The sequence below is a fragment of the Lissotriton helveticus genome, chromosome 11, assembly GCF_964261635.1.
Source record: "Lissotriton helveticus chromosome 11, aLisHel1.1, whole genome shotgun sequence".
In the NCBI taxonomy this organism is placed as follows: domain Eukaryota; kingdom Metazoa; phylum Chordata; class Amphibia; order Caudata; family Salamandridae; genus Lissotriton; species Lissotriton helveticus.
The window spans coordinates 1069722084-1069747422 of NC_136072.1; the positions used below are offsets into that span (position 1 = coordinate 1069722084).

Genomic DNA, 25339 nt, shown 5'->3' on the forward strand with positions numbered 1-25339 from the left:
CAAAACCTTCGTTTTGAGCTCTTTCGTTTTCTTATCTACGCGATCACTTTCTTCTTTCTCCCTATTCTCATAATATTGAGCCGTTGCTAATATCTGTGCAGTGGTTGAGACAGCCCATGCACTTTCTGAATTTTTCAATTTGTTGCATAGTTCTGGCAACAAATTTAATACGAATTTATCGACAAATAAACGTTGGCCTCCCTCAGTGCCCATATCCTGACCGCTATGATCGACAAATGCCTCTTCGAACCTAGTGAAGAAATCGGAGACACTCTCGTCTTTCTTTTGCTTACAAGCTGATAATTTATCCCAGTTTACTCTCATCGCCGGCATAAACGTTTTCATGAGCGTAATTATTCTCTGGGGCAGGTCTGAAATTACCTGCTCAGGCTTAGCCCCACCAACTTGTCGACCATCAGCCGCTATTATTGTAGCCCAATCACCGCCTAACTCATTCGCATGATTTTCCTGACAAATTTTTGCCCAAACTGGCTGTGGTACAACATTACCGAACAGCATGTCGATGTCGGCAAGGTTCATAATGGTCGCATCTACCAATTGAGACAACTCCTTGTAGTAACCCGCCGGATTCTTGCGTGGATCAGGCAAGGACTGTTTGACTTGTAAGACTTCTGATCGCTTCCATGGGAGATGTATCCAAACTCTTTGGAAATGTGGAGGGATCGGAGGGGCAGCACCAGGATCACCTAGCATCCATACTGGCGGAACTTCTCTCATAGGATACTGACCAGGAGCCGCTTTCCAATTCTCATAGTCGTCATCAAACGACACTCGAGAAGGCACTGTTGACCTATGGGCTAACAATCGCTCTAAGGCACGTCGTACATCTCCACCTACAATCATACCATTCGAAAATTGACTCTGAAGTTCAATCATATCGGGCGGTATGGTATCTAAATCATCATTATACCATTGCTCCCTCAAAAAGTTACACATTTCTTCGAACACGAATCTCTGTGTAGGCTCATTAAACTGAGAAAACGTGTCGAAGACCACTCGTGGAGGGTAATTAACAGGATGTCTTATCCACCTATGTGCCATTGTCACTAACGTCTCTCTCTCCCTTCCAGCAGGGATTTGACTTCGTCTCTGAGAAGTTTCAGAAACGCTGGGCGGCAGTATCGATCCAGATAGTGGTGAATAGAGCGTAGCCACAGTATTAGGGATACGGGTACGAACAGAAGGAGAAGTAGGAAAAAGAACAGGAGCGACAATATTAGAAGTGAACGTAGGAACAGTGGAGACAGACGAAACAGTCGAAGCAGCAGAAACTAGCGGCTGAGGGGGTACAGGCAAAGGTGCAGTAGGAATAGGAACAGGTGGTGGGACAAACGTAGGATTAACAACGGGCTGACCAGCAGCCGCCGTAACAACAGGAGGGACAACAGGAGGAACGACCGGAGGAACTACTGGAGGAACTACAGGAGCTGTAGCACCCTGTGCATAAGGAGGTGGCGATTTCATCAAATACGCTAACAGGGGATCCTCCTTTGAATCCTCTTCTTTCTTATCAAGACTAGCTGGTAAGACCGGATAACATTTGTCTATCCTCATGTGATGTAGTCTAGTGGAAACTTCTATTTCTTTCTCTTCTTTATCTCGCTGACATTGTTGTACAACTTGCATGATCGGAACGAAACCTTCTCTTCGATCCTTTTTAAGCTGTTTGATTTCTTTCTGCTTGGCCTCTTTACGCCATAACCGAAAAGACTCAATCATAGCTGGCCTAGCTTTCTTTTTAAATAATTTAGCTTCAAGATTATCTAAAATCGCTAGTTCAAAACTTCCATGCGGTGGCCAACTAAGGACACCATCTTTTCTCGTGTAACGGACCCAATATTTATTATAAATAATAGGACCCACACCATGTCGACTATAGAGCTCATATATCGGAGTTCCAACTGGAGGTATCGGACACGAGTCCTCCAACCGGGAATCCTTGTTGCAACATTTAAGAAAACCAAGAAATCCACTATGGCTAGGCATCGTGCACACTAACCTAGTATTAAACTTCAAGGGTTACCGAAACACTAATTCTTCGTGAAAAACAAAACCCTCGGTTTTTGGCAATTGCAATTGTCAAATAACAACTAAGGACCAACAACTAAGAACCACAAATGCAATGGAACCATGCATACAACAAAGCTTAAAAAGCTCGACAACAACTAAGGACTGGGAGCGACCCACAAATACTTAACTGAGAACTTCAATGGCGTCACCGGGAAGGCCCGTCTATCGTCTCGCTTGTACGGAAGGTCTACGCCGGGCGTCGAAAACAGGTCGACAGTCAGGGCATCGGTCCGTCGCAGCCGTCAGGAGGCGGGAATCTTCGCGGGAAAAAATCTTCGGACCACTTATTTCGACAACAGGATCGATGAAGCGGGATGCACCTTTTCCTCAGAGATTTCACACGAAGTTCCTCACAATCGTCAGGCTTTGGACCGGTACCGCCGATGTCGCCCCGAGTTGGGCGCCAACTGAAGGACTGAGCTATTTAAGGCCCAGCGGTGCCAGGGAACAACACCTATAACCTTCGTGGGATACCTGTTTCGGCGCACAAGTGACAGAGACACGGGAGACTTCCTTCGGCGTCAAAGATCAGAGTTTATTACTGCAGGGAGGCAAAAGTCACTAGAAGTACAACAGCGTGTAGGTTCTACGAGTCTGCTTCAACTTGCATATGTGAGTCGCTCTCTTTTATACAAGATTTTGCCATTGCACAACATGTGAACAAAAAGGTTACAACTCAGTTCCCACAATAAACTTCAAAAGAGGTCGCTTTCATGCTTTCAGAACTCCGGAACATAATCACAGTAACATTACCAGTTCCCAACTGTAAAAGCACATCTTCCCATCGTTAGGCACATTCCACTTGAGTTGTAAATGAGCAAGAGTAAAGAGACAAGAACAGCTGCTAGGAAGTCAGGCACACCTAAAGAAAGGAGTGTGGGGGTAGTATTGAAAACATGATCATAGGATCAAAGAGCTTGATCCCAGCGCATGCACGGCTGAAACAATAGGCCGGTACGGCAAGATTACCCTCAAGCTGAGCCATTTGCCTCTGCAGTGTCATTCCTCCGGTCATAAAGGCGCATAAAAGGAATATGCGTCTTCCGTATGGCTTGGGAACTAAAAGGTCACGGTGCGGACAGTTGCCTGTTCACTGACTACGTGAGGGCAAGAAACAAAATGGATGCCGTATCTAAAATGGAACCCACGAGTTCAGATGTAGAAACACGTAAATAAGGCGAACCAAGCCAGGTAGTGTAGTGAAAACGCGTACACTTACCGAACTCGCCATTTACGGTTCATAGATACCAAATTCGTCCATATTCGGCAATGCCCAAAACACCGTAACGATTTTCACGGAACCTCAGGTGAAAGACATAAGTTACCCGTACCTAGGCACACTAGCGAAGCGTTGGCTGAGGATGGAAGTGCTTAGGATCAGAATTGGTATTAACCCGGCTGTGGTAATTAGTGCTATAAAATCTGGAGTAATGCAACAAGATGGTAAATGTAATTGTAAGATAGGGATGAAATGTAATATTTTACACATTTTATTGGATTGTGATCATTTTTTAGAATTACGTAAATTAATACTCTGTCCGATCTTTTTAAAGTACAATATAAGGGCGCGTTTACAAGCATGGGAACTTCTCGCGGAAATGGAAAAGTTAGATATCGCGATAGCCATAGGGAAATTTATGCAGGGTGTATATAAGTTCCCTGCTACATTAGAGGTCTAAACGCAACGAATTGTGTAATAATCTAAAAAGAAATTTTATTGATGTTTAAATTGCTAGGAATGAATTTTTTATGGATGTCATGTTTTTAAGACTATGATGTTTTATGTGTAGATCTTTTAAAGATTAATGTAGGAGCTGTTGTTTAAAGACCGAATGGTCTAAATAAACTTATTTTTTAACTGAACTGAACTGATTCATTCAAGTAAATTAGAAAAAAACATTTAAATGAAAATCATAAAATCATAGGCAAAGTGATTCAGTTAATCCAATTCCTGTTTCCTTTTCTTAAGTTATTACAGATTAGATTTCACAGTCAGTAATTTCCATGCTTAAGATAGCTTTTGCCTGTCTTAATTCCATAGGTCGTGACTGAGCCACCGAATGGTCTGAAGCTTAACATGAGGGCCACTTACTTCAAGATCACCCGCGATTCCCTTGATGCATGCAAGCACCCTGCGTTCAAATCTCTGGTTTATGTGCTTGCATTTTTCCACGCGGTAGTCCAGGAGAGAAGGAAGTTTGGCAAGATTGGTTGGAATGTGTCATATGATTTTAATGAATCCGATTTCCAGGTAAATATTTTCCCTAGATCGTGCTGTACTTTAGTGTTATGGGCGCAAGGACGTTTGTGACATGTTTATGCCTGCCTCTGCAGTTTGGACATGAAGGTGGTAATTTAAAGCAGCAGTTAAACAAAACGTTACAGTACATTTTTCTCATTTGCACGGGTTTAAGTTGTTCTGTAAAATCTTGTGCGATTTCACTCTGTGTATCTTATCATGGAAACCACGTTCCACTACTGCCAGAAAACGTTGATTTCAGTACAGTATTAAAAAAATCTAAGCACATCTTGTAGCGTCATTTCTGCTTAATATTGTCAATATTTCTTAGAAAACACCAAATGAGGACATGATATCCAGTGGTAGCAGATTAAAATGTACCTGCTAATTTTTCACAGGGTTGAAAATGAGTTCATAATGGCACTGGACCTTTCAAGAAGAATATGAAACAAACAAAGAATGTATCAGCTATTGTATCACCATTCCTCAACTAAGCAGTGTTAATGTACTGATATATAAGCGTATCCCAAATTCTCAATTTTCACATATTGGCACTCATCCTTTTCTTTTTAGCACGTGAAACAGGTACATTTTTAATCAGTTTGGCTTATTTGAGTCGGACGTGATGTAGTGGCCCTTAGCAGGCCATTCTGGTGATCTTCTTAGAATAGATGCTTCCAACCCCCCACTTGCGCTTGACTTGGCAGTCTTTCCAATAAATCCTTCCAGCTCAGACCCGGCTCCTTCCATGAGGCAATCCACAGCAAAAACAGCATGAACCCCATGTCCATCAAGAGTGGTTATGGGGCGTCAGACTGACTAGTAAAGGCAATATATAAACGTATCAGTGGCCATCTCAGCCCAAGTGAAGTAAGCTTGGATGACACCACTTTTAGCAAATCCTACCCTAGATTCAAGCCAGCTGGACCACTTACAAACCAGCTTTGCAGAACTTAATTTGTAGGAAACACTAGCTATCTTAACGACTAGCATATTAAACACAAAGGGCCTAATTCACAAAGTTAAACTTACACTCTGTGTAAGTTTACTACTTTTTGCAATTCACCAAGGAATTTTATGAGTATCTTTACAGCTGCAAAGTCTCTGCATTTGTGGAGGAGATTCCACGCATACAAAGATAGTCGTAAAGTACTACATGTAAAATTCTTTTGTGAGTTGCAAAATATTGTACGTTGCGCAGAAGTTTAAGTTAATCCTTGTGAATCAGGCCCTTAGCAACTTTCAGTTTTTGAGGCAAATTATGCCCAAGCAAGAGGCTTGATGCCTTACTCAATATACATTAGAAATTACTATCACTGATTGAGGTGACTCAGCAATTCTACTTCTACTGTAGCTGTCATGCACTTTGGATACAATAAATGTTCACAGGTCAATGCAGAAAACCAAATAAAATATGATCATAGGCTAACTTTTTTCCTTTTAAATTATATCAACACACTTATGTTGCGGGGTGAACAAAACCTTTAAAATAAAGAAAGACACAGACTCTTCTTGGCAATGCCAAGAGGACTATTTACTGTTGCGAATGGGAGACAGACCTTCCTCACACACAGGCAGACTGCCGGTCTCTTTCAAATTGCAGCTTCACAGGCAGCTCTTTATATACGCAATTTATACAATGCAAATAATAACTGACTTGCAGGTCACAGACTGAAGATGGAACAACACTCCATGACCTGTGACCCCCATAACCACAAACTCTTACCTAATCCTCTACACAGTATTGATTGTGCTTCCAACAATGCTTAACAAACGAAGCATTCTTTTACTCGTGAATGCATGTGTATTCGTGGTAAATGTAATTTTAGTGGAGTGTGTGCGTTTACCGTTGTGCACCTAAGACCTACGAGTGTTCTAAGCCAAATTAATTCCTGCACCCATTGTCTAATTAGGTTACGATCTATTTGAAAGATCGATGTGCGTGCTGATGATCCCATGTGCCAAAACCATAAATATTGTCATGCTTGCTAAACACAAGTTGGCCTTTAACTGAAACCCTTTCAAATTACCTATTCCATGTTGTCCGCAAGTGAACTGTTCAACTTTTTCTTGTCAGCGCAAGAGTTGGGCCTAAACTGTTCTTTCACCACGTACAGCTGTATGCTTTCTTGATGGTGTCTGTTGTCATGCTATGTACCTGATTTTCACATTTTCTACTGTATTCAAATTTACATTTCCTACAATACTCACAACATGGGGATTCCTTGTTTGCCATACATGTTTTACATGTACATGAAGCCTGTATATGATCTGTTAACTAAGCCAGAGATTGGCTGACACCACACAGGTCTACTTAAAAATGTTAGGAATAATCTCTATAGAACTGAACAAACTTCAATTCAATCTTATAACCATTAAACATCAAATAGATGTCAACTGGTGCAGCAGGAAAACTGAGCTATTGATGCTGGCTCAAAATCCAGCATTTCTGAACTCTGATGTACTTGCTGATCATGCACCATCATACAACTGCTCAACCTGGCACAAGGTCCAAGTTCTAGGAGTATAATATGACTTCCCATTTATTCAAAAGATCTGATACAGTAAGCTACACAAAGTTGACTATACATAAGGGCTTATGTATCTTCTTGGAGGATCAATAAAGAGCATAATATGATGGGCAGTATAGAAACATCCTGTACCTATGCTTGCTGAAAAAAGCCAAAAGCCATCTACAAAAGTTCAAACCGCCACGATAAAGGATTAGTATGCAACCACAAATGATTCTACAATACCTGAAAATTACACTTGCTCTATGATGTGTCATGAAAATGGTGAAAATATGCAGATATAATTAATAACATCCTGCACTTTCACACTCTCAAATATCTCCAGTAAGTGCAGCATCCTTGAAGTGCTAGCCCAAGGCGCTGCCTCTCTTTATTTTTCTCAAAATAACTTATTAAAATGCCTACATGAGATGAAATCCTGTTATTGGTCAACGTTCCCTGTAACAAAATGTATTTTTATTTGGGGTGGGGGAATAAGAACACGCCTTGTCAGGATGAACCCTCAAGGTCACTAAATTAACTTGAGCTCAGCCCCTGGTAAATATGACACAAAGCAGACACGCTTAACTTAGGGCAACGTGTAAAGTATTACTGCAGTACAAAAACAGTAATACAGGCAAACCACTAAGCAGTAAAAAAGCCAAACTGAATTACAAAATTGAGTAAAGTAATTTAATAAACAAAATTACACCAAAATGACAAAAATCCAATTAAGAGAACCCACAATATGAACTTTTTAGGTCTCGGCAACGAGAACTATTGTCGCCGAGTAAGCTCGCAAGGGAGTACAGAGCGGTGCACGAGCCGACCAGGGTCTGTGGACGCGCACACACAAAGGCAGGCAGGCAGGCACACACCAGACACACACAGACAGACACACGCACGCACACACACACACACACGCACACACACACTCCCTCTCTGCCCACTCCCTCTCTGCCGCCCCCCCCCCTCTCTACCCCCACTCACCGGGCTCTTTCCCTCTGCAGCGGGTCAGTCACGGCAGCAGGCAGGCTCGGTGTCTTCTCCGGCGATCTTCAGCTGATGTGCACGCTCACGCTGCGTCTCCTGCGCGCCCACCACGCTGTTTCGTGCCCGTTGATCCTCAGCTTGTGATTACTACTCCTTCTAACCCGGATTCTAAATTACTATTTCTTGGTTCTCTAACTCCACTCTGTTGATTCGTAACAAACTGATATTCAGCACATTTCACAGTCTCGCTTTTGCTTCTCATAAATACAATAAGATTATTTTAAGCAATGTCTACCCTTCTTTTGGTTCTGTGCCTATTATGCTTCGGACTATAGAGTTTTAGAAAGTGTGGTGGAAGATTCCATGATATCAGTGGTGTGCACAGTGCAGAGTGAGTGTGCAGAGTAGTGAGTGCAGAGTAGTGAGTGTAGAGTAGTGAGTGCAGAGTAGTGAGTGCAGAGTGTGAGTGCAGAGTGAGTGGGCAGAGAGTGTGCAGAGTAGTGAGTGCAGAGTGAGTGTGCAGAGTAGTGAGTGCAGAGTGAGTGTGCGCGCAGAGTAGTGAGTGCAGAGTAGTGAGTGCGCAGAGTAGTGAGTGCGCAGAGTAGTGAGTGCGCAGAGTAGTGAGTGCGCAGAGTAGTGAGTGCGCAGAGTAGTGAGTGCGCAGAGTAGTGAGTGCAGAGTAGTGAGTGCAGAGTAGTGAGTGCAGAGTAGTGAGTCCAGAGTAGTGAGTCCAGAGTAGTGAGTGCAGAGTTGTGAGTGCAGAGTGAGTGGGCAGAGTAGTGAGTGCAGAGTGAGTGTGCGCGCAGAGTAGTGAGTGCAGAGGAGTGAGTGCGCAGAGTAGTGAGTGCAGAGTAGTGAGTGCGCAGAGTAGTGAGTGCGCAGAGTAGTGAGTGCGCAGAGTAGTGAGTGCAGAGTAGTGAGTGCAGAGTAGTGAGTGCAGAGTAGTGAGTAGTGAGTGCAGAGTAGTGAGTGCAGAGTAGTGAGTAGTGAGTGCAGAGTAGTGAGTAGTGAGTGCAGAGTAGTGAGTGCAGAGTAGTGAGTGCAGAGTAGTGAGTGCAGATTAGTGAGTAGTGAGTGCAGAGTAGTGAGTAGTGAGTGCAGAGTAGTGAGTGCAGAGTAGTGAGTGCAGAGTAGTGAGTAGTGAGTGCAGAGTAGTGAGTGCAGAGTAGTGAGTAGTGAGTGCAGAGTAGTGAGTAGTGAGTGCAGAGTAGTGAGTAGTGAGTGCAGAGTAGTGAGTGCAGAGTAGTGAGTGCAGAGTAGTGAGTAGTGAGTGCAGAGTAGTGAGTAGTGAGTGCAGAGTAGTGAGTGCAGAGTAGTGAGTAGTGAGTGCAGAGTAGTGAGTGCAGAGTAGTGAGTGCAGAGTAGTGAGTAGTGAGTGCAGAGTAGTGAGTGCAGAGTAGTGAGTAGTGAGTGCAGAGTAGTGAGTAGTGAGTGCAGAGTAGTGAGTGCAGAGTAGTGAGTAGTGAGTAGTGAGTGCAGAGTAGTGAGTAGTGAGTGCAGAGTGCAGAGTAGTGAGTAGTGAGTGCAGAGTGCAGAGTAGTGAGTGCAGAGTGCAGAGTAGTGAGTGCAGAGTAGTGAGTAGTGAGTGCAGAGTAGTGAGTGCAGAGTAGTGAGTGCAGAGTGCAGAGTGCAGAGTAGTGAGTGCAGAGTAGTGAGTGCAGAGTAGTGAGTGCAGAGTAGTGAGTGCAGAGTAGTGAGTGCAGAGTAGTGAGTGCAGAGTAGTGAGTGCAGAGTAGTGAGTGCAGGTATGTGCAGTGCAGTGCAGGTGAGTGCAGTGCAGTGCAGGTGAGTGCAGTGCAGGTGAGTGCAGTGCAGTGCAGGTGAGTGCAGTGCAGGTGAGTGCAGTGCAGGTGAGTGCAGTGCAGGTGAGTGCAGTGCAGTGCAGGTGAGTGCAGGTGAGTGCAGTGCAGTGCAGTGGAGTGCAGGCGAGTGCAGTGCAGTGCAGTGCAGGTGAGTGCAGTGCAGTGAAGTGCATGCGAGTGCAGTGCAGGTGAGTGCAGTGCAGGTGAGTGCAGTGCAGTGCAGGTGAGTGGAGTGCAGTGGAGTGCAGTGGAGTGCAGGTGAGTGCAGTGCAGGTGAGTGCAGTGCAGGTGAGTGTAGTGCAGTGCAGGTGAGTGCAGTGCAGGTCAGTGCAGGTCAGTGCAGGTGAGTGCAGTGCAGTGCAGGTCAGTGCAGTGCAGGTGAGTGCAGTGCAGGTGAGTGCAGTGCAGTGCAGGTGAGTGCAGTGCAGTGCAGGTGAGTGCAGTGCAGTGCAGGTGAGTGCAGTGCAGGTGAGTGCAGTGCAGGTGAGTGCAGTGCAGGTGAGTGCAGTGCAGTGCAGGTGGGTGCAGTGCAGTGCAGGTGAGTGTAGTGCAGTGCAGGTGAGTGCAGTGCAGGTGAGTGCAGTGCAGTGCAGGTGAGTGCAGTGCAGTGCAGGTTAGTGCAGTGCAGTGCAGGTGAGTGCAGTGCAGGTGAGTGCAGTGCAGGTGAGTGCAGTGTGTGCAGTGCAGTGCAGGTGAGTGCAGTGCAGGTGAGTGCAGTGCATGCAGTGCAGGTGAGTGCAGTGCAGTGCAGGTGAGTGCAGTACAGTGCAGGTGAGTGCAGTGCAGGTGAGTGCAGTGCAGTGCAGGTGAGTGCAGTGCAGTGCAGGTGAGTGCAGTGCAGGTGAGTGCAGTGCAGGTGAGTGCAGTGCAGGTGAGTGCAGTGCAGGCGAGTGCAGTGCGTGCAGTGCAGGTGAGTGCAGTGCAGTGCAGGTGAGTGCAGTGCAGGTGAGTGCAGTGCAGTGCAGGTGAGTGCAGTGCAGGTGAGTGCAGTGCAGGTGAGTGCAGTGCAGTGCAGTGCAGGTGAGTGCAGTGCAGGCGAGTGCAGTGCGTGCAGTGCAGGTGAGTGCAGTGCAGTGCAGGTGAGTGCAGTGCAGTGCAGGTGAGTGCAGTGCAGGTGAGTGCAGTGCAGGTGAGTGCAGTGCAGTGCAGGTGAGTGCAGTGCAGTGCAGGTGAGTGCAGTGCAGTGCAGGTGAGTGCAGTGCAGGTGAGTGCAGTGCAGTGCAGGTGAGTGCAGTGCAGGTGAGTGCAGTGCAGGTGAGTGCAGGGCAGGTGAGTGCAGTGCAGTGCAGGTGAGTGCAGTGCAGGTGAGTGCAGTGCAGGTGAGTGCAGTGCAGTGCAAGTGAGTGCAGTGCAGGTGAGTGCAGTGCAGTGCAGGTGAGTGCAGTGCAGGTGAGTGCAGTGCAGTGCAGGTGAGTGCAGTGCAGGTGAGTGCAGTGCAGGTGAGTGCAGTGCAGGTGAGTGCAGTGCAGTTCAGGTGAGTGCAGTGCAGGTGAGTGCAGTGAAGGTGAGTGCAGTGCAGGTGAGTGCAGTGCAGGTGAGTGCAGTGCAGTGCAGGTGAGTGCAGTGCAGGTGAGTGCAGTTGAATGCAGTGCAGGTGAGTGCAGTGCAGTGCAGGTGAGTGCAGTGCAGGTGAGTGCAGTGCAGTGCTGGTGAGTGCAGTTGAGTGCAGTGCAGGTGAGTGCAGTTGAGTGCAGAGTGGTGTGTATTGACAATGTAAATGACAATGCCATTTATTTATGATTTAAAGAAAAAAAATGTCATGAGCAATGCCAATAGCTCTACCTTCAATGATGCCGAGACCATTGCATTGTAAATGCTTGTGTTGGACAGGCCCCATGAAGGGCTCGCTCCCTCCCCGCATGACAGGGCCCTGGTCCCGGCCTTCCAGGTCCTACCCGCAGAAGCAACCCCCAACCCGTCCCCCATGGGACGTCTGCTCCCGGGAATCCCTGTGTCCCTGGCCTGGGCCACCGTCAGCACCCTTGCCCGGACCAGTCGCCATCTTAGACACTGCGCCACGAGGCCGCGTGGCCTCAACTCGACCCCAACCCCGGGCCTGGCCAGGCCCCGACATCCCGGCACCACCATCCACCCAGGAGGTGAACGGACCACTTGGCAGGTCAATAGGAGTAAGGAGTGTCGATGGCTCTCTCCCGCCAGGTGCCGATCACCCCCAGCCTCCCCAGGCGCTGGCTCCACCCCCCTGCTGGGTGTCTGGACTCCCTCATCCCGGACCTCCCGACCTCCAAGAGCGAGGGTCCGGACATCAAAGAGCGCCAGACCTATAAATGAGGCAGCCCCAGAACAGGAAGGCAGTTGTATCCTGGAGTCGAGAGACACCGCGACGAACTCATCCTTGACGGACTGCTGGCGCTGCCGCAGCCCTGCCTTGTGAACTATTGTCCTGCCTGCTGGCGCTGCCGCGGCCTTCTGCAACCTTCATCCTCGTGGGACCTGCTGGCGCTGCCGCGGCCCGTTGTCACCTTCATCCTCGTGGGACCTGCTGGCGCTGCCGCGGCCCGTTGTAACCTCCATCCTCGAGGGACCTGCTGGATTGTAAGTAACAATAGTGGCAAAAACTGTTAGGCGCCTATCATAGTATATAGAAATGGTAAACTGAGACCAAGGTGCAATTTCAGGCTGACCTCGATGGAGCCATGGCTGGATACACCAGGTGGATTGATCCCAGTGATAGTCTGAAGTCAGAAAGTCAGAAAAAGTTATGAAGTCCTACTAAAGAAAGGGACTTAGTCACTTTCTTAATAAAAAAATGTTGACATTTATTCTGAGTGCCAACACAGAATGGGACTAAGTTCGTTTTTGAGAATAAAATCATCCTCATGTGGGGCACTGCTGAAATTGTACCTGCCATTGTGGAACTGAAGTCTGGGCACCTGAACCCGATTTAGTCCTGATGGCGCTCTGGAGCTTTGGAGATTTTTTGCCGAAAATGTTACAAGTCATAAAGTGGTATGGGACTTTACCATTTTTTGGAGATGCGGCTGTCTCCATGCAGGATAAAGCTGAAATTCAACCGGATGCTGTAAAACTGCTTGTGCAATACTTTTCCTAGTTGGTCCCTATAACGCTCTGGAGGAAATGTTTTCAACAGTTTCCGAACTTTCTTGTGTTGCCCAAACAACCAGAATAGTACCTTCTAAGGTCCCCAGGGGCTCAAGTGATGCATTTGAAATATTCTGAGGGTTTCAGGCAGAGGCCAACAAAATGACCAGTCACGGTCCAGTTTCCACTGGTCGGCTTGGCAATTCGGTGAAAAGGACTCTTGAAGCTTGTTGTATTCATGAAGACAAGCAAGAGGTCAGCCAACTGCCCATTGAAGTTTACTTCTTCATCCTGGCTTCAGAAGGGAGTAAGTCCATCCTCCAGGGCTCCTCTCAGATCACAGACAGCAGGTCTAGTCCTCTTTTGATGTTCCGCAGATCTAGAAGGTGTTCTGAGAAGGCTAACTCAAGGTGTCCCATTTACGGTAGGTACTAACTAGTGGATGAGTGTGACTCCTTGGCACTCCTTAATCCATGGCATAAAGGTTTCCCAGCCTTGGCCTACCTACTTTTTCAGTAGTTCTCCAATATTGAATCTTTCATAGATTCACATGCTTGAATCTTCTTGTCGTTGTGGTAGTCGTTTCACGGCAATGATATCAAGCTGTGCTATGGTGTAAAAGTTTCCAGATCTTGGCCTACCTACTTTTTTTAGTAGTTCTGTTCCTGCCCGACAGCAAATAGGCCCACAATTCGATATGTCAGGGCAATTCCAAGATGGCCAAAATCTTCAGCCATACTAAACTTTGGCTCTAAGAGCTGGCGTGTATGTAAGGGATTGTACTATAGAAATTACTAGCGTACTCCCAGATCTAACACTAAAATTCACTTTGACGCAGACCTTGGACCCACAAAACAAATTAAGCTAGAGAAAGCATGGCCCTTTAGCAGCTAGACAGGGAATGCACACAAATTGTGTTCTGGTCCTGTTTGATCCCTTTCGAGGGCTCAAACGTGTTACATGTGCCTCAGAGAGGCCTTTCAGGCTGGATAAACACTGTGGTATCAACAGGAAGGGCAGTTGCCACACCCCAGATATCCAGCTTTGCTCAAAGGAGTCATCCCTGCTCAATTAGATCCACATGTCAATCACAGTGGTCAAATGAGTAGCTCCTGGAAGGAATTTCACACCTAATTACCGTCAAGCACTGGATTGACTGTAGAGCTAATGTAAATCATCTTCCAGGAGCTCCAGGTAGGAAAAGGGTAACTAACTAAAAGTTATTTTTCCTGAATATGTGTTAAAAATCCAACTTTACCATTGAATTGGGCTTTTCATAAATATTTAAAAGAGTAGTTGGGTTATTTTTCTAGCTGGTCCAAAACCTGAGATACAGAAATAATTATTTTAATGTGTACTCTGGTTTTCTGTATAGGACAGCCAAGCCTGCCACAGTGAAAATAGATTTTGGGTCCTTGTCACTAGGGGCATGTTCACATTAAATATCATGCACCTTACCTTGTCGGTTACTAGGTCTACATGGGGCGGGCTGAACTTTTTCATATTTGAAAGGAAGTTTTTGCCTGTCAAAAAGAGCTATTTTGACAGGTTGCACTGCAGGGTTTACATTACAGCAGTCAGGCTATAATGGTAGGCCTGAAGCCATATTTTGTAGGACCACTTGGTGGATGCCACAATGGGTCCACCGTTGGCATTTGACTTTTAGGTCTTGTGTGATTTCCTACACATATACTCGGGACTTCTAGTCAAGACAAAAATGTGTCAATAAAGAATATGCTGATTTAACCATGTATAAAATGGGAGCACACCCACTTTACTCCTGGTTCGCAGCAGTAAAGTGCACAGAGCTCTAAAACCAGCAAAATAGATAGGGCAAATGTTGGGGGGACATCACACAGAAGATGGTCATTTTCTACATTCCCCTAACATACAGTCATGCTGGTGCTAACCAAATATTAATGCTGATAGGTTAAGCCAGGGCACAGTGGGTTTGAAGAGAAAGAGCAAAATGTCACCTCATTTGATTACAGATATTTTTCAAATTGTTTAACATGTATTGCAATGAAGACTGAAACCTTTAATGGTGATAAGAATTGGCTCTTCTTTTTCAGATTTTTTTTTTAAATTAATTAAAATTGAGTTACCAAACCTGATCATCTCTATGAAAAAGACTAAAATGTTTCACATCTTTTTGTGGGTGGCATATGTGCAATTTTGATGTCAATGCAAATACGGTGATTTGTTATGTTTTATTGTCCATAACAGGTGTGCATGGAAATTTTGAATACATATCTGACAAAAGCCTATACGCAGCACGACCCAAGAATGCCATGGGGCAGCCTTAAGTATCTTATTGGAGAGGTAAACTCCTAACTTCTAATTCCTATAAATCGATTAATATTGATTAAAAAAATTAACTGAACATCATTTAAATGTTAAATATCATAATGTAGTTTCTTTCTTTTTGCAGTGATGAAAGTACAGAAATACCTTGAATATATATAGTTTACCTGTACTGCAAAGAGCAGAAAGTTTATGTTATTAAACAGTTTTGTGTACTGTTAAGAAAATTTACTTGGAAATAAGACATGCACAAGTGATTTCCTTTAGCAGTATTGTACATTTTAGATGCAATATGCAATATATTCCTCTTTTAAATGTAAGCAGAATAAAAGCTTTAGACAATTCAAGTTAGACCACGTAGAAAACTCCCTTTAAATGTACAAAGCAATACTGCCAACAAAGGTTACCAGCAAATGTGGGAATTGATGCCCTTTTTGTGGCATTTGTTCGTGAAAAGATCTAGTGTTGCAGATAAGAAACTTTTTCTTTTTTGCAATCTCTCCACAACACTGCAAATTCCCAGAACCCATCACCATTGCCAGAAGTGCTATGTATATTACACTGTACCTCACTTGGGTCAGAGTGGATAATCTGAGGTAAAGTTGAGGGAATCTTAGTTGTTAGCGTATTTAGTCTATGATGAAAAAGTGTTAATGTATCTCACTGTTGCTGTCAAGGTGCATTTCAAGTTTAGATTCAAGTTTTTGCAACTCTGGTCATGATGCCCACTTTCACATGGTCATATAGGAAAACGTCCTGGACAATCATAGTGCCAGGGTTAGGTTTAGGTACCCTTAAGACTCACCCATATTTTAAAGCCATAAAATAGGTTGGTGGTGTTAAATATATCTCCTCTACCTGGAGTATTTGACAGAATTTTCAATTGACTTTACGTTTTATTAATTTTGACAAACAATGGTGTTTTTGGGTTTCAGCCCATTTAAAGTACGATGCTTATTTGATTGTAAATATGGGCGAGTGCTATACGGCTGACCCACCATAGAGCTGACCAAAGAGAGCAATTCTGTATTTCTCCCCAAACATCTTGATCGTGTAAATGTAGGGACAAACACCATATGAGCGACTATGTGATAAAAAATGGCATGCTGTATTCGGAAATAGTCCTTTTAATTCATATAGTGACAAATACCATACTAAGACATACCTGCAACACATCTCTATCTCTGGAAGCATTTCTTAAAGTTGCTTTACTTAGCCTGACCATTTGCCTCTAAATGGGTTTGCTTCTCCGTTTGCATGTATGCCTGTTAGCCCTCCCCTTCTAGCTATCTCTGGTATCAATTTCAGAATTTAACTAGCTTGGAATTCATAGTCAAGATATTGGCATACCTATCTGTTACCTTGGCGCATGGTGAGACACTGCTGTAGCATATTCATGGTATGAGTAAGGTAAGGTAAGTTTATTTGATGCACAGTAGTGTGAATAACAGTATTAGAGGGGGAGATGAAAGCTTAGAATACACTTCTCCTAAATGTTAAACATATGACAACTAGTACTCCACGTATAAACCCTCCTCGCATTGGTCCAGTGTGTGTAGCAATGTAGGCTATTACCCTCTTAAATGAGAGCTTGCTGCTCTGTATTCATCTGCCGTGTCTAAGGTCCTCATCTATTCACTTCGTAGAAGCTGAAAACAGTGAATTCAGCAACTCTCTGACATCCGTTCCCTGTGTGTATGTTTTTGTGATGCAGGTGTTCTATTCATTATAACAGAGAGGCAAGAACAGGGTATACTAAAACTACCTGCTGGTAGGTTGTAAGCTTTATTCCTATCACCAGCATCTAGACTAGAAATTAAAGGGAATAGCTCAACCCTGTGAAGAGGTCAACAGGCACCTATCCAAGAAGCCTGGCCACAATTAGCTCAGTGGGCTTTCATCAGGATCATCACCTTCTCTGTGAATAGTAAAGGACTGTTTGTGATTATAATGTACAGTGTGGTATCCAGTAAGTAAAAATATACTAGACGAGAAATGTTAAGGGGTGGGTGACATATCCACAATCCCCAAGAAACCCTAGCTATGGGTAAATAATGTGTGCTCCTGAATTGAATGACGAACTGTCTCAATTCTTCTCGTTCATCCAATTGGGAAGTTAATGAGATTGGTTAAAGCTGAATCTCATTACAGACTGGAATGCCTTCCATTTGGCTGCAGCTTAATTAAGAGCATTCAGAGATATCAGTTGTGAGTTTCAGGATGCTGCCAGGACTGCAAAGGAACATGTTTCTACACTTCGATGATTGCCAGTTAAAAGTTACGTTTACAAATACATTGGTCCTGGACTTGCACAGTAACTATACATCTGCTTCACTCACTGGGTCTGTGAACTTGAACAAAAAACAGTTGATACTCTTAAAGGGACTATCATTTAACAGGGATTTGCTGGACACTGGAGAGAGCCACCCTTCCAGAGCAGAGAAATGGTCAGCAATTGGAGGAGCAACTGGGTTATGGGAGCACAAGTGGACTGTTGCATCATTGTGATGTAGTATTCTTTAAAGAGATGCATCTTCCTAAATAAGAGAAGGGTTAGGGAATCCTGGTGGATACAGGAATGTTGTTCCAGATCATACACGCATAGATGGAGAAGCCTGTTGCCTTTGTTTTTTCTTTTCTTTTCCAAACTTATAGAAGAAGTCTGATGGTGTCTTGACTTTGGGTATGCCGAGAGCCACAGAAATGGTAAGCCTTTCAGCATGATTCATGGTGGTGCTGATCGTTATACCTTTGTAACTGAAGAAGCTGATTTGGAGATAGTACTGGGTGGTAGCGGGAACCAGTGGACTTCCATCAGTATTGAGGTGATGTGATCATATTTCTTCAGGTCATGGATGAGATGACCTTCAGTGTGTAGGATGCCATTAATGGGACCAGTGTGGAGTCTAGATGGCCATGGAGCTGGGCATTATCACCATCCAGATGAATATGAGGACAGTGGGTATGAAATTATTTACTGGTATGAACAGTTTCCCTGTGTTTAGTATAGAGAGCTGACACTAGGTCACCTTTTTTTGGCAATATATTCCTTGAGGATGAGGTTGGTGTCCAGAGTGAATTCAAGTAGGGTTGCTTCAAAGTTGGGGTTTTAATCCTTCTTGGTCCATGTCCTTCAGTCAGGTTTGGACTAGTTGTTGGTTGTTGTTCGTGTCAAATAACTGGAATTCAGTCTCTGTGTGGTTGACCCTCAGGTAGTTGCTGTACATTCAGGCCTGTATGAGGTGTTGGCATTGCTTACGGTTTTGGTAATGTAGATCGGGGTAAACTTTCAAGTAGAATTGTGCATTCTGGGCCTATTGGTAAATTTGTGATGCTTTTATCAATGAACAGAGTCCCAAGAGCTGCAAGTAGGTGATGGGGACAAGATACAACCCTGTGGGATGATAGGGATCTTCTGGGATCTGGAAGTGCCCATTTAAAAGAATTGGTGTTAGTTGGAAAAGTAGGAGGAGAACCAGTGAAGGATGTTGCCAGTGCCTCTGCAATTTGCAAGGTAGCTGTCCCCATGCTGCTGTGCGATCTGAAACCAGATTGTTAGTCATGCAGGGGAAAGTGTGGATTTGTTGAGGAGTGGGATGGTTTGGCATGTCTTGGGGGGGGGGTGGGCTTCCAGAGAGGGAAATGTTGAAGGGCAAACCATCCTCTTTATATGAGGTAGCTTTAAGGGAGTTGAGTATGTCAGCCAGATCTGTGGGAGTTAGGGCTTTGATGGATGTCCATTGGGAGACGCTAGAAGAAGGGGTAGGTCAAAAAGAGGACCGAGCTTGGAGCTGCTGCTGTGCTGTGAGATCTGTATTTTTTCACTGAAAAAGAGGTTAATTACATTGGACTTGTGTGCTACATCTGTAAAATGAGAGTCAAGGAGGTGGTTGATGCAGTGCTTGATTGTTTTGAAGAGTCTAGCATTTATCTAGTATTGGGGTATCTTTCATAGAGTCACATGCTTGAATCATTCCCCGTCGTCGAAATGGGAGTCCCAGAGTAACATAATCAAGCAGTATTTAACTAATGCCATAGGCTAACTTTCCATTACGAATTATGTGCCTTTGAGCTGGATTTAGTGGAGCAGCCTCTTTGCCTACCTGGATTTATGGAATATATTGGTTTCTCAGTTTGAATAGCCACTCTTTGGCGAAACACCATGCTGAGGTGTTTGATCTCTTAACGGACGAGTCCCCTGACGACCTTTTCCTAACGGAAACATGGCTTACCCAGGACTTAGTGGCGAAGCCTTGGTTAGCCCTTCCACAAGGTTATGTGTAAAAACCATTAATAGAGAGGGGGGGAGAGGGGTTGGTATCGCAGTGGTGGTTAAGGAAGCCTATACTTTTAGCTTGTGCAAGGAGAAGATTGCGGGCTGTGAAAGTGCTCTTTTTAAAATCAGTCTCAGTTGTAACTTTACAATGTCCGGCCTTTTAATTTATAGCCCCCCGGGCCCTCTGGTCTGTTTAGAGAAGGTCTATTGAGTAAAGTTGGACAAATGACCAGTAAGGCTGCAAACTTTACCATTTTGGGGATCTCAATCTTCATCTTGAGAATGGAGGGAAAGCTGAGATCGCCAGTTTTTTGGCAGACTTAGCGGCCTTCCAGCTGTCGCAACACATTTTGAGGGTACACATGTGGCTGGCCACCTGTTAGACCCCATTTTTTCAAACTTCTGTTCTTTCAAAATGTTTCCGCCGATTCCGCAGGCTTGGACAGATCATTCATTGGTTACATTCTCTCTGCAATTGCAGGGTAAAGTGGATGTGATCCGCCCAGCCCAAGTGCCTAAACGGCCTTGGCACAAGTTGGACTTTGATTTGTTATCTACCTGGCTTGCTGAGCACAGACCTCAACTACCCCCAGATATAGAGGGGGCGAATTTGTGCTTCCAAGAATGGTTGATGGCCGGTCTGGATAGCTGTATTCCGGCCAAACAGGGTGGAAAGGGAAGTGGGCCATCTAACCCTAGGTTTAACGATTCGCTAACTATGGCAAAGAAGGACTGCAAGCAGCTTGAGCGTGCTTGGCGCCACTCTTATGAGGCTTCTGCAAAATTAGAATATCGGGCGGCTGTCAAGCAATATCACAAGCTCATTCGGAGAGCACGAGCGGAGTTTGTAGCCAACAAGATTCTGGCCAGTTCAAACCCCGCAAAGACCATATTCTCCCTGCTCAATAATATGAAGAGTGCGGGTGCTTCCAGAGCCTCAACCCATAGCCTCCAATCGCTAGTGTGAGGTATTAGGGCAGCACTTCATGAATAAAGTTGACCCTATGTCATCTGCCCACTTTCGCCAGTTCCGCTCATCGATCGCTCTGGTGAGTTTAGAATTGGCCAATTTGTCTCTGAGGTCAGCTTCTGTACCTAGGGCGTGGAAGCACGCCAAAGTCATTCCTCTGATAAAAAAACCCTCTCTTGATCCGAAAGATCCTGGTAACTATCACCCTATTTCCCAGCTGCCTTTTTGGCTAAGCTGGTTGTCAGGACCTCACCACGATTAGCGACAACAACTGGTGTAGCGCAGAGGCATGAGAGCGAAAAGATACTTAAGATTGGCTCCTGGACAGAACTAGTTCGGAATCGGCATACCAAGATGGCTGCCGAGCCGAAAACCCAAGGAGCGGTCTAGTCTTTTTGTACATAGCTGCGGGGAATCTTGGTGATGCGCGAGCAACGTAGGAAGTGTGCACTTCACGGAGTTTTCAACCCGAGAAGCAGTCTTCGTGAGGAGAGGAGTTTAGTTGAAGAAATAAACGAAATATTTGGTGATATATATAAAGGCAATTCCTTGTTAAAGTATAAGCGAGTCAGAGAAGGAGAGGAAAGCGGAATCCAAAGAGACTAAGACACGAACCTGAGGGAACGTCCGACAACAGAAATTCGTGAAGAAGATAACGGTCGGCGAATCCATACCTAGAGAGAGTTGGTGGATGAGCATAAGGATAAGACAAGCTAAGTGAATAATTATAGTTAAGAGTAAAGAATAATATTAATCTATTGAACTAAGAAACAAATAGCGAAATACTTACCTCGTAGGAAACTCGTCTGAAGCATGAGGAGTATAAAACCTGAAAAGAAAGAAAAGAAGTCAATAAGAACAAAGTAGGCATAACGATTTCATTGAGTCAATAGCAAGATATAAGACAGTTAAAAAGACACAGCTCCAAGATACGCAATAATAGACGAGAGAAAAAACAGAATATTGAGAAGAACCCAACAACTGAAAAGATGGATAAGAGAAGGAAGACCCAGTTGTGAAGTAAGTAGGGATAGAATAATAATCAGGAAAAGAGATCCACTGGAAGCAAGATTGTAGAAATTAAAAGATATCTTCTTTTGCAGATAAAAACAACTACACAAGAGGGCAATAGAAAATATTTAGAAAGACATCGAGAAAAGAATAGAAGAGAGGCACAGACTCTGGGAGATAAGGGTAGGTGAAAGTCCTAGAACCTTAAGAGTTAGGAAGAAAGTCAGGAGTAAATGCTTAACTGTGAAATTCCATTTCTAGGTTTCCTCATCTAAGAACCAGTCTGCGGGACAGACCAGGAGCTAGAGGAAGCTACCCGGACCAGTCTCTTCTCTTTTGTTATTTTATCCAATTTCCCCTTCCCCCATGGGAATGGACTAGTGGTTCAGTTTTAAATTGACCTCTGGATTATTGCCAGGTGGGATTTGGAAACTAAGCATCTCTGTTCCCGTGCAAGTTAATGGTGAAACATATATATATATTATATGCATGTTTCTTAAGAAGGTAAGATTGTAAGAGTCTGACAGAGTGAAGTGCCCAAGTTGCATTTTGCACCCGAACAGAGATGGCAGAGGGTATTAATTTACAGAATTTAGGAGCAATCTTAGACATGATACAAAAGGAGTTAGTAGCAGTCAGGGAGGAGAACCAAAGTCTTCGACAAGAGGTAGTGAGTTCAAGAAAAGAAACTGCGGAATTAGCACAAAAATTGAGACAGCCATTTGGTTCTGGAAGAGAAAAAGTAGATTCAACCTTAGAGAGTGCAAACAGACTGACCACTCAAGTAATACACTCCCTATCACCCGTTATTCCACTAGCTGCCCCAGAACGATTTAGTGGAGATCCACAAAAGGCTCAAATCTTCATTACACAATGTTCACTACACTTTATGTGCCGCCCTTCGATTTTCCCAGACGCTCAATCCAGAGTAGCCTTTGTGTTGTCATATTTAAGTGGAGACGCTGCGTCTTGGTCTTGGTCGATGCCCCTGGTTACCAGAGATGATCCTCTGTTACAGAATTACGAAGATTTTAAACAAGAGTTCCTTCGAATATTCGATCGACGTAGAATTTCCCAAGCGGTTGACAATGAACTTCTTGACTTACGGCAAGGAAATAGAGACCTAGTGGCCTACTTGGCCCAATTCAACAAACTGGTGGTAGAAACTCATTGGCCAGAAAGCAAAAGAGCTGCAGTTTTATAACGCGGTCTACGGGATGAGCTCAAATATGCGTTGGCCCAGATACCAAATAGACCAACTGAAATTTCAGCGCTGGTGGATCTAGTACTAGAAATAGATTTCCGTCAAGGGGAAAGGAAAGGCGAAAGAAGAAAAGATTTCAGACCTTTGGTTCCAAGGTTCGACAGAGCTCGATCAGAAAATGTCAGAAGTGCGGAAGGACAACAAGGAGTTGAGCCAATGCAAATTGGAATGATAAGAGGGCCTTTGACGAAGGAAGAGAAAGAAAAAAGAAGGTCAAGCAATTTGTGCATGTATTGCGGTTCGGGAGGACATTTTGTCAGAAATTGCCCAAAGAAGCCGAAGACGGTTTATAAGCCGAAGGAAAACTAACTGCACCACCTGTGGACGGAGTCAAAAGACAACTCCAGATGAACATCAAATAGCAAATACACTACAGTCCTCGGCTCCACATCTGATTTTATCCATGAGTGTCAAATTTCGACACAAAACCTTAACAGAAGTTTCAGTGATGATTGATTCAGGAGCTACCAGGAATTTTTGCGACCTAAAATTTGCAGACAGAGTTGGCATTCAAGCAATAAAGAAACTCAAGAGTGAACCAGTTCGGGCAGTGGACGGAACAAATCTGTCTTCTGGGCCAATAGTAAGCCATACTGAACAAATACAGCTAATTTCTAGTGGAGGTCATGAAGAGAAGATTCACTTTAACTTAATTGATGCTCCCCAGTTTCAGCTGATCCTCGGTCTTCCATGGCTTACCGAACACAACCCCACCATCAACTGGAGCACCAGAACAATAGAAATGAATTCGGAATATTGTCACGAGAACTGCTTTGGAGGAGAAGAGAGGATCCAAGAATGCAACCCAGCCCTTTCATTATGTGCCGCGGAAACTTCGGTGTGTGTAATTAGTGCCCAAAAAATTCCCAAAGAGTACAGAGAATTTGAGGTGGTGTTCAGCGAAGCGGAGGCAGAACAACTTCCACCCCATCGGGTGTACGACTGCAAAATAGAAATTGAACCAGGCTCAAATTTACCGTGCAGTCGCGTGTACGCCTTGACAGAGAAGGAGCACCATCATTTGAAGGAATATTTAGATAAATATTTGGCCAATGGGTTCATTCGGCCTTCACAATCTCAAGTATCTTCGCCTCTGTTTTTCGTGCCAAAGAAGGAAGGGGATTTGCGGACGTGCATCGATTATAGAGCAATTAATAAGATCACAAAGAAGAACCGATACCCTCTACCCCTCATTTCCGTCCTTCTAGATCAAGTAAAAGGGGCAAAAATCGACACCAAATTAGACCTGAGAGGGGCATACCATCTTTTGCGGATGCGCGAAGGCGATGAGTGGAAGACGGCTTTTAGAACAAGATTTGGGTTGTTCGAATATCAGGTCATGCCGTATGGATTGTGTAATGCCCCAGCTGCCTTTCAGCATTTCATCAACGATGTCCTGAAAGAGTTCCTCGATCAGTGTGTGATTTTATACATCGATGACATACTGATCTACTCCTCAGATGAGAGAGATCATCAAGGTCAAGTGAAAGGCGTTTTGCAGAAGTTAAAGGAGAACAAGCTATTTGTGAAGCTAGAAAAATGCGCCTTTAATGTAACTCTAGTAGAGTTTTTGGGATTTGTGCTATCCCCAACAGGAATATTGATGGACTCATCACAGCATGGTTTCCGACCACGGCATAGCACCGAATCAGCGCTATTGGCAGTGTTGGAATCCATCCGGAGTAGGTTTGACTTCAGAGACTTGGCGGCCTTGGTCCTGCTGGGCCTAAGCGCCGCTTTTGATAGGGTGACCCATGAGATTCTTCTCGAACGCCTCCTGGAAGTTGGGATTAGGGATGGGGCCTTGGACTAGATCTGGTCTTTTTAAGAGGAACGGTCCTTCCAGGTCTCGGTACCACCTTTCCATTCCCAGGAATGTGCCCTGCGCCAGGGGGTACCACAGCGCTCTATCTTAAACCCACTTTTGTTCAATCTTTATGTGAGACCCTTGGAGGAAGTGGCTAAAGGCAGGGGGCTGTCCTTGGTGTTGTATGCCGACAACACTCAGTTGGTAATTGCTTTTTCAAAAAACTTCTGTGCCAACTTGGACAAGTTCAAGGAGGATTTGCTGGCCATCTCAGATTGGATGGTGGTAAACTGTTTACAGTTAAATGCCAGCAAATCTGAGATTCTGCTGTTTGGTAAGGATCTGGAACTATGGTACGAGGAGTGCTGGCCGGGCTGTCTCAAAACCACCCCGCTACCCAAGGAGGCTGTGAAGAACTTGGGCATGTGGTTTGAAAACGGACTGACGTTTGAGAAACAAATAAAAGCTGTTGCTGCTGTCTGCTTCGGGCTCTTGCAAGGATTGAGACCCCTCTTTGGTTTTTTTTCCCTCCCATAGTTTGTCAGACTATTGTTCAGGCGTCTATTCTTTCCAGGCTAGACTACGGTAACTCTTTATACCTGGGCACTAATAAACCCAGCATTAAGCGCCTGCATAGGGTCCAGAATGCGGCGGCGCGCCTTCTGGTGGCCTTACCTAGATCTTGCTCGGTGGCGCATGTGCTCCCCAAGCTTCAGTGGCTGTTTGTCGAAAAGCGCATTCAGTTTAAGGTGCTGTGCATTTCATACAAGATTTTGACGCACCAAGTCCCTTTAGGGCTATCTTGCCTGTTGATGCCCTATGTGCCAGGGCGTTCACTGAGATCTGCCGACCTTGCTCTTGTTTGTGCTCTTCGAGTCCGGAGAGCGAGGGCAGGGGGTTGCTCCTTTCGCTTCCTAGCGGCTAAACTCTGGAACTCGCTCCCGGCTCACATCAGAGTTATTGCTAATCTTTTGGCGTTCCGTAAGACCATAAAAACCTGGCTGTTTCC

At 44.8% G+C, this 25339-nt stretch overlaps 1 protein-coding gene across 2 annotated transcripts in view; it reads left to right on the forward strand.

Annotated features, from left to right (window-relative positions):
• The window catches only part of DNAH10 (dynein axonemal heavy chain 10), a 2445728-nt gene that overhangs the window by 2295157 nt on the left and 125232 nt on the right, over window positions 1-25339 (forward strand). For both annotated transcript variants that reach the window (XM_078667623.1, XM_078667624.1), the window contains 2 exons: window positions 4133-4342; window positions 14925-15020. In XM_078667623.1, coding sequence (XP_078523749.1) covers window positions 4133-4342; window positions 14925-15020 — 306 coding nt within the window. The remainder of the gene's footprint in view (window positions 1-4132; window positions 4343-14924; window positions 15021-25339) is intronic.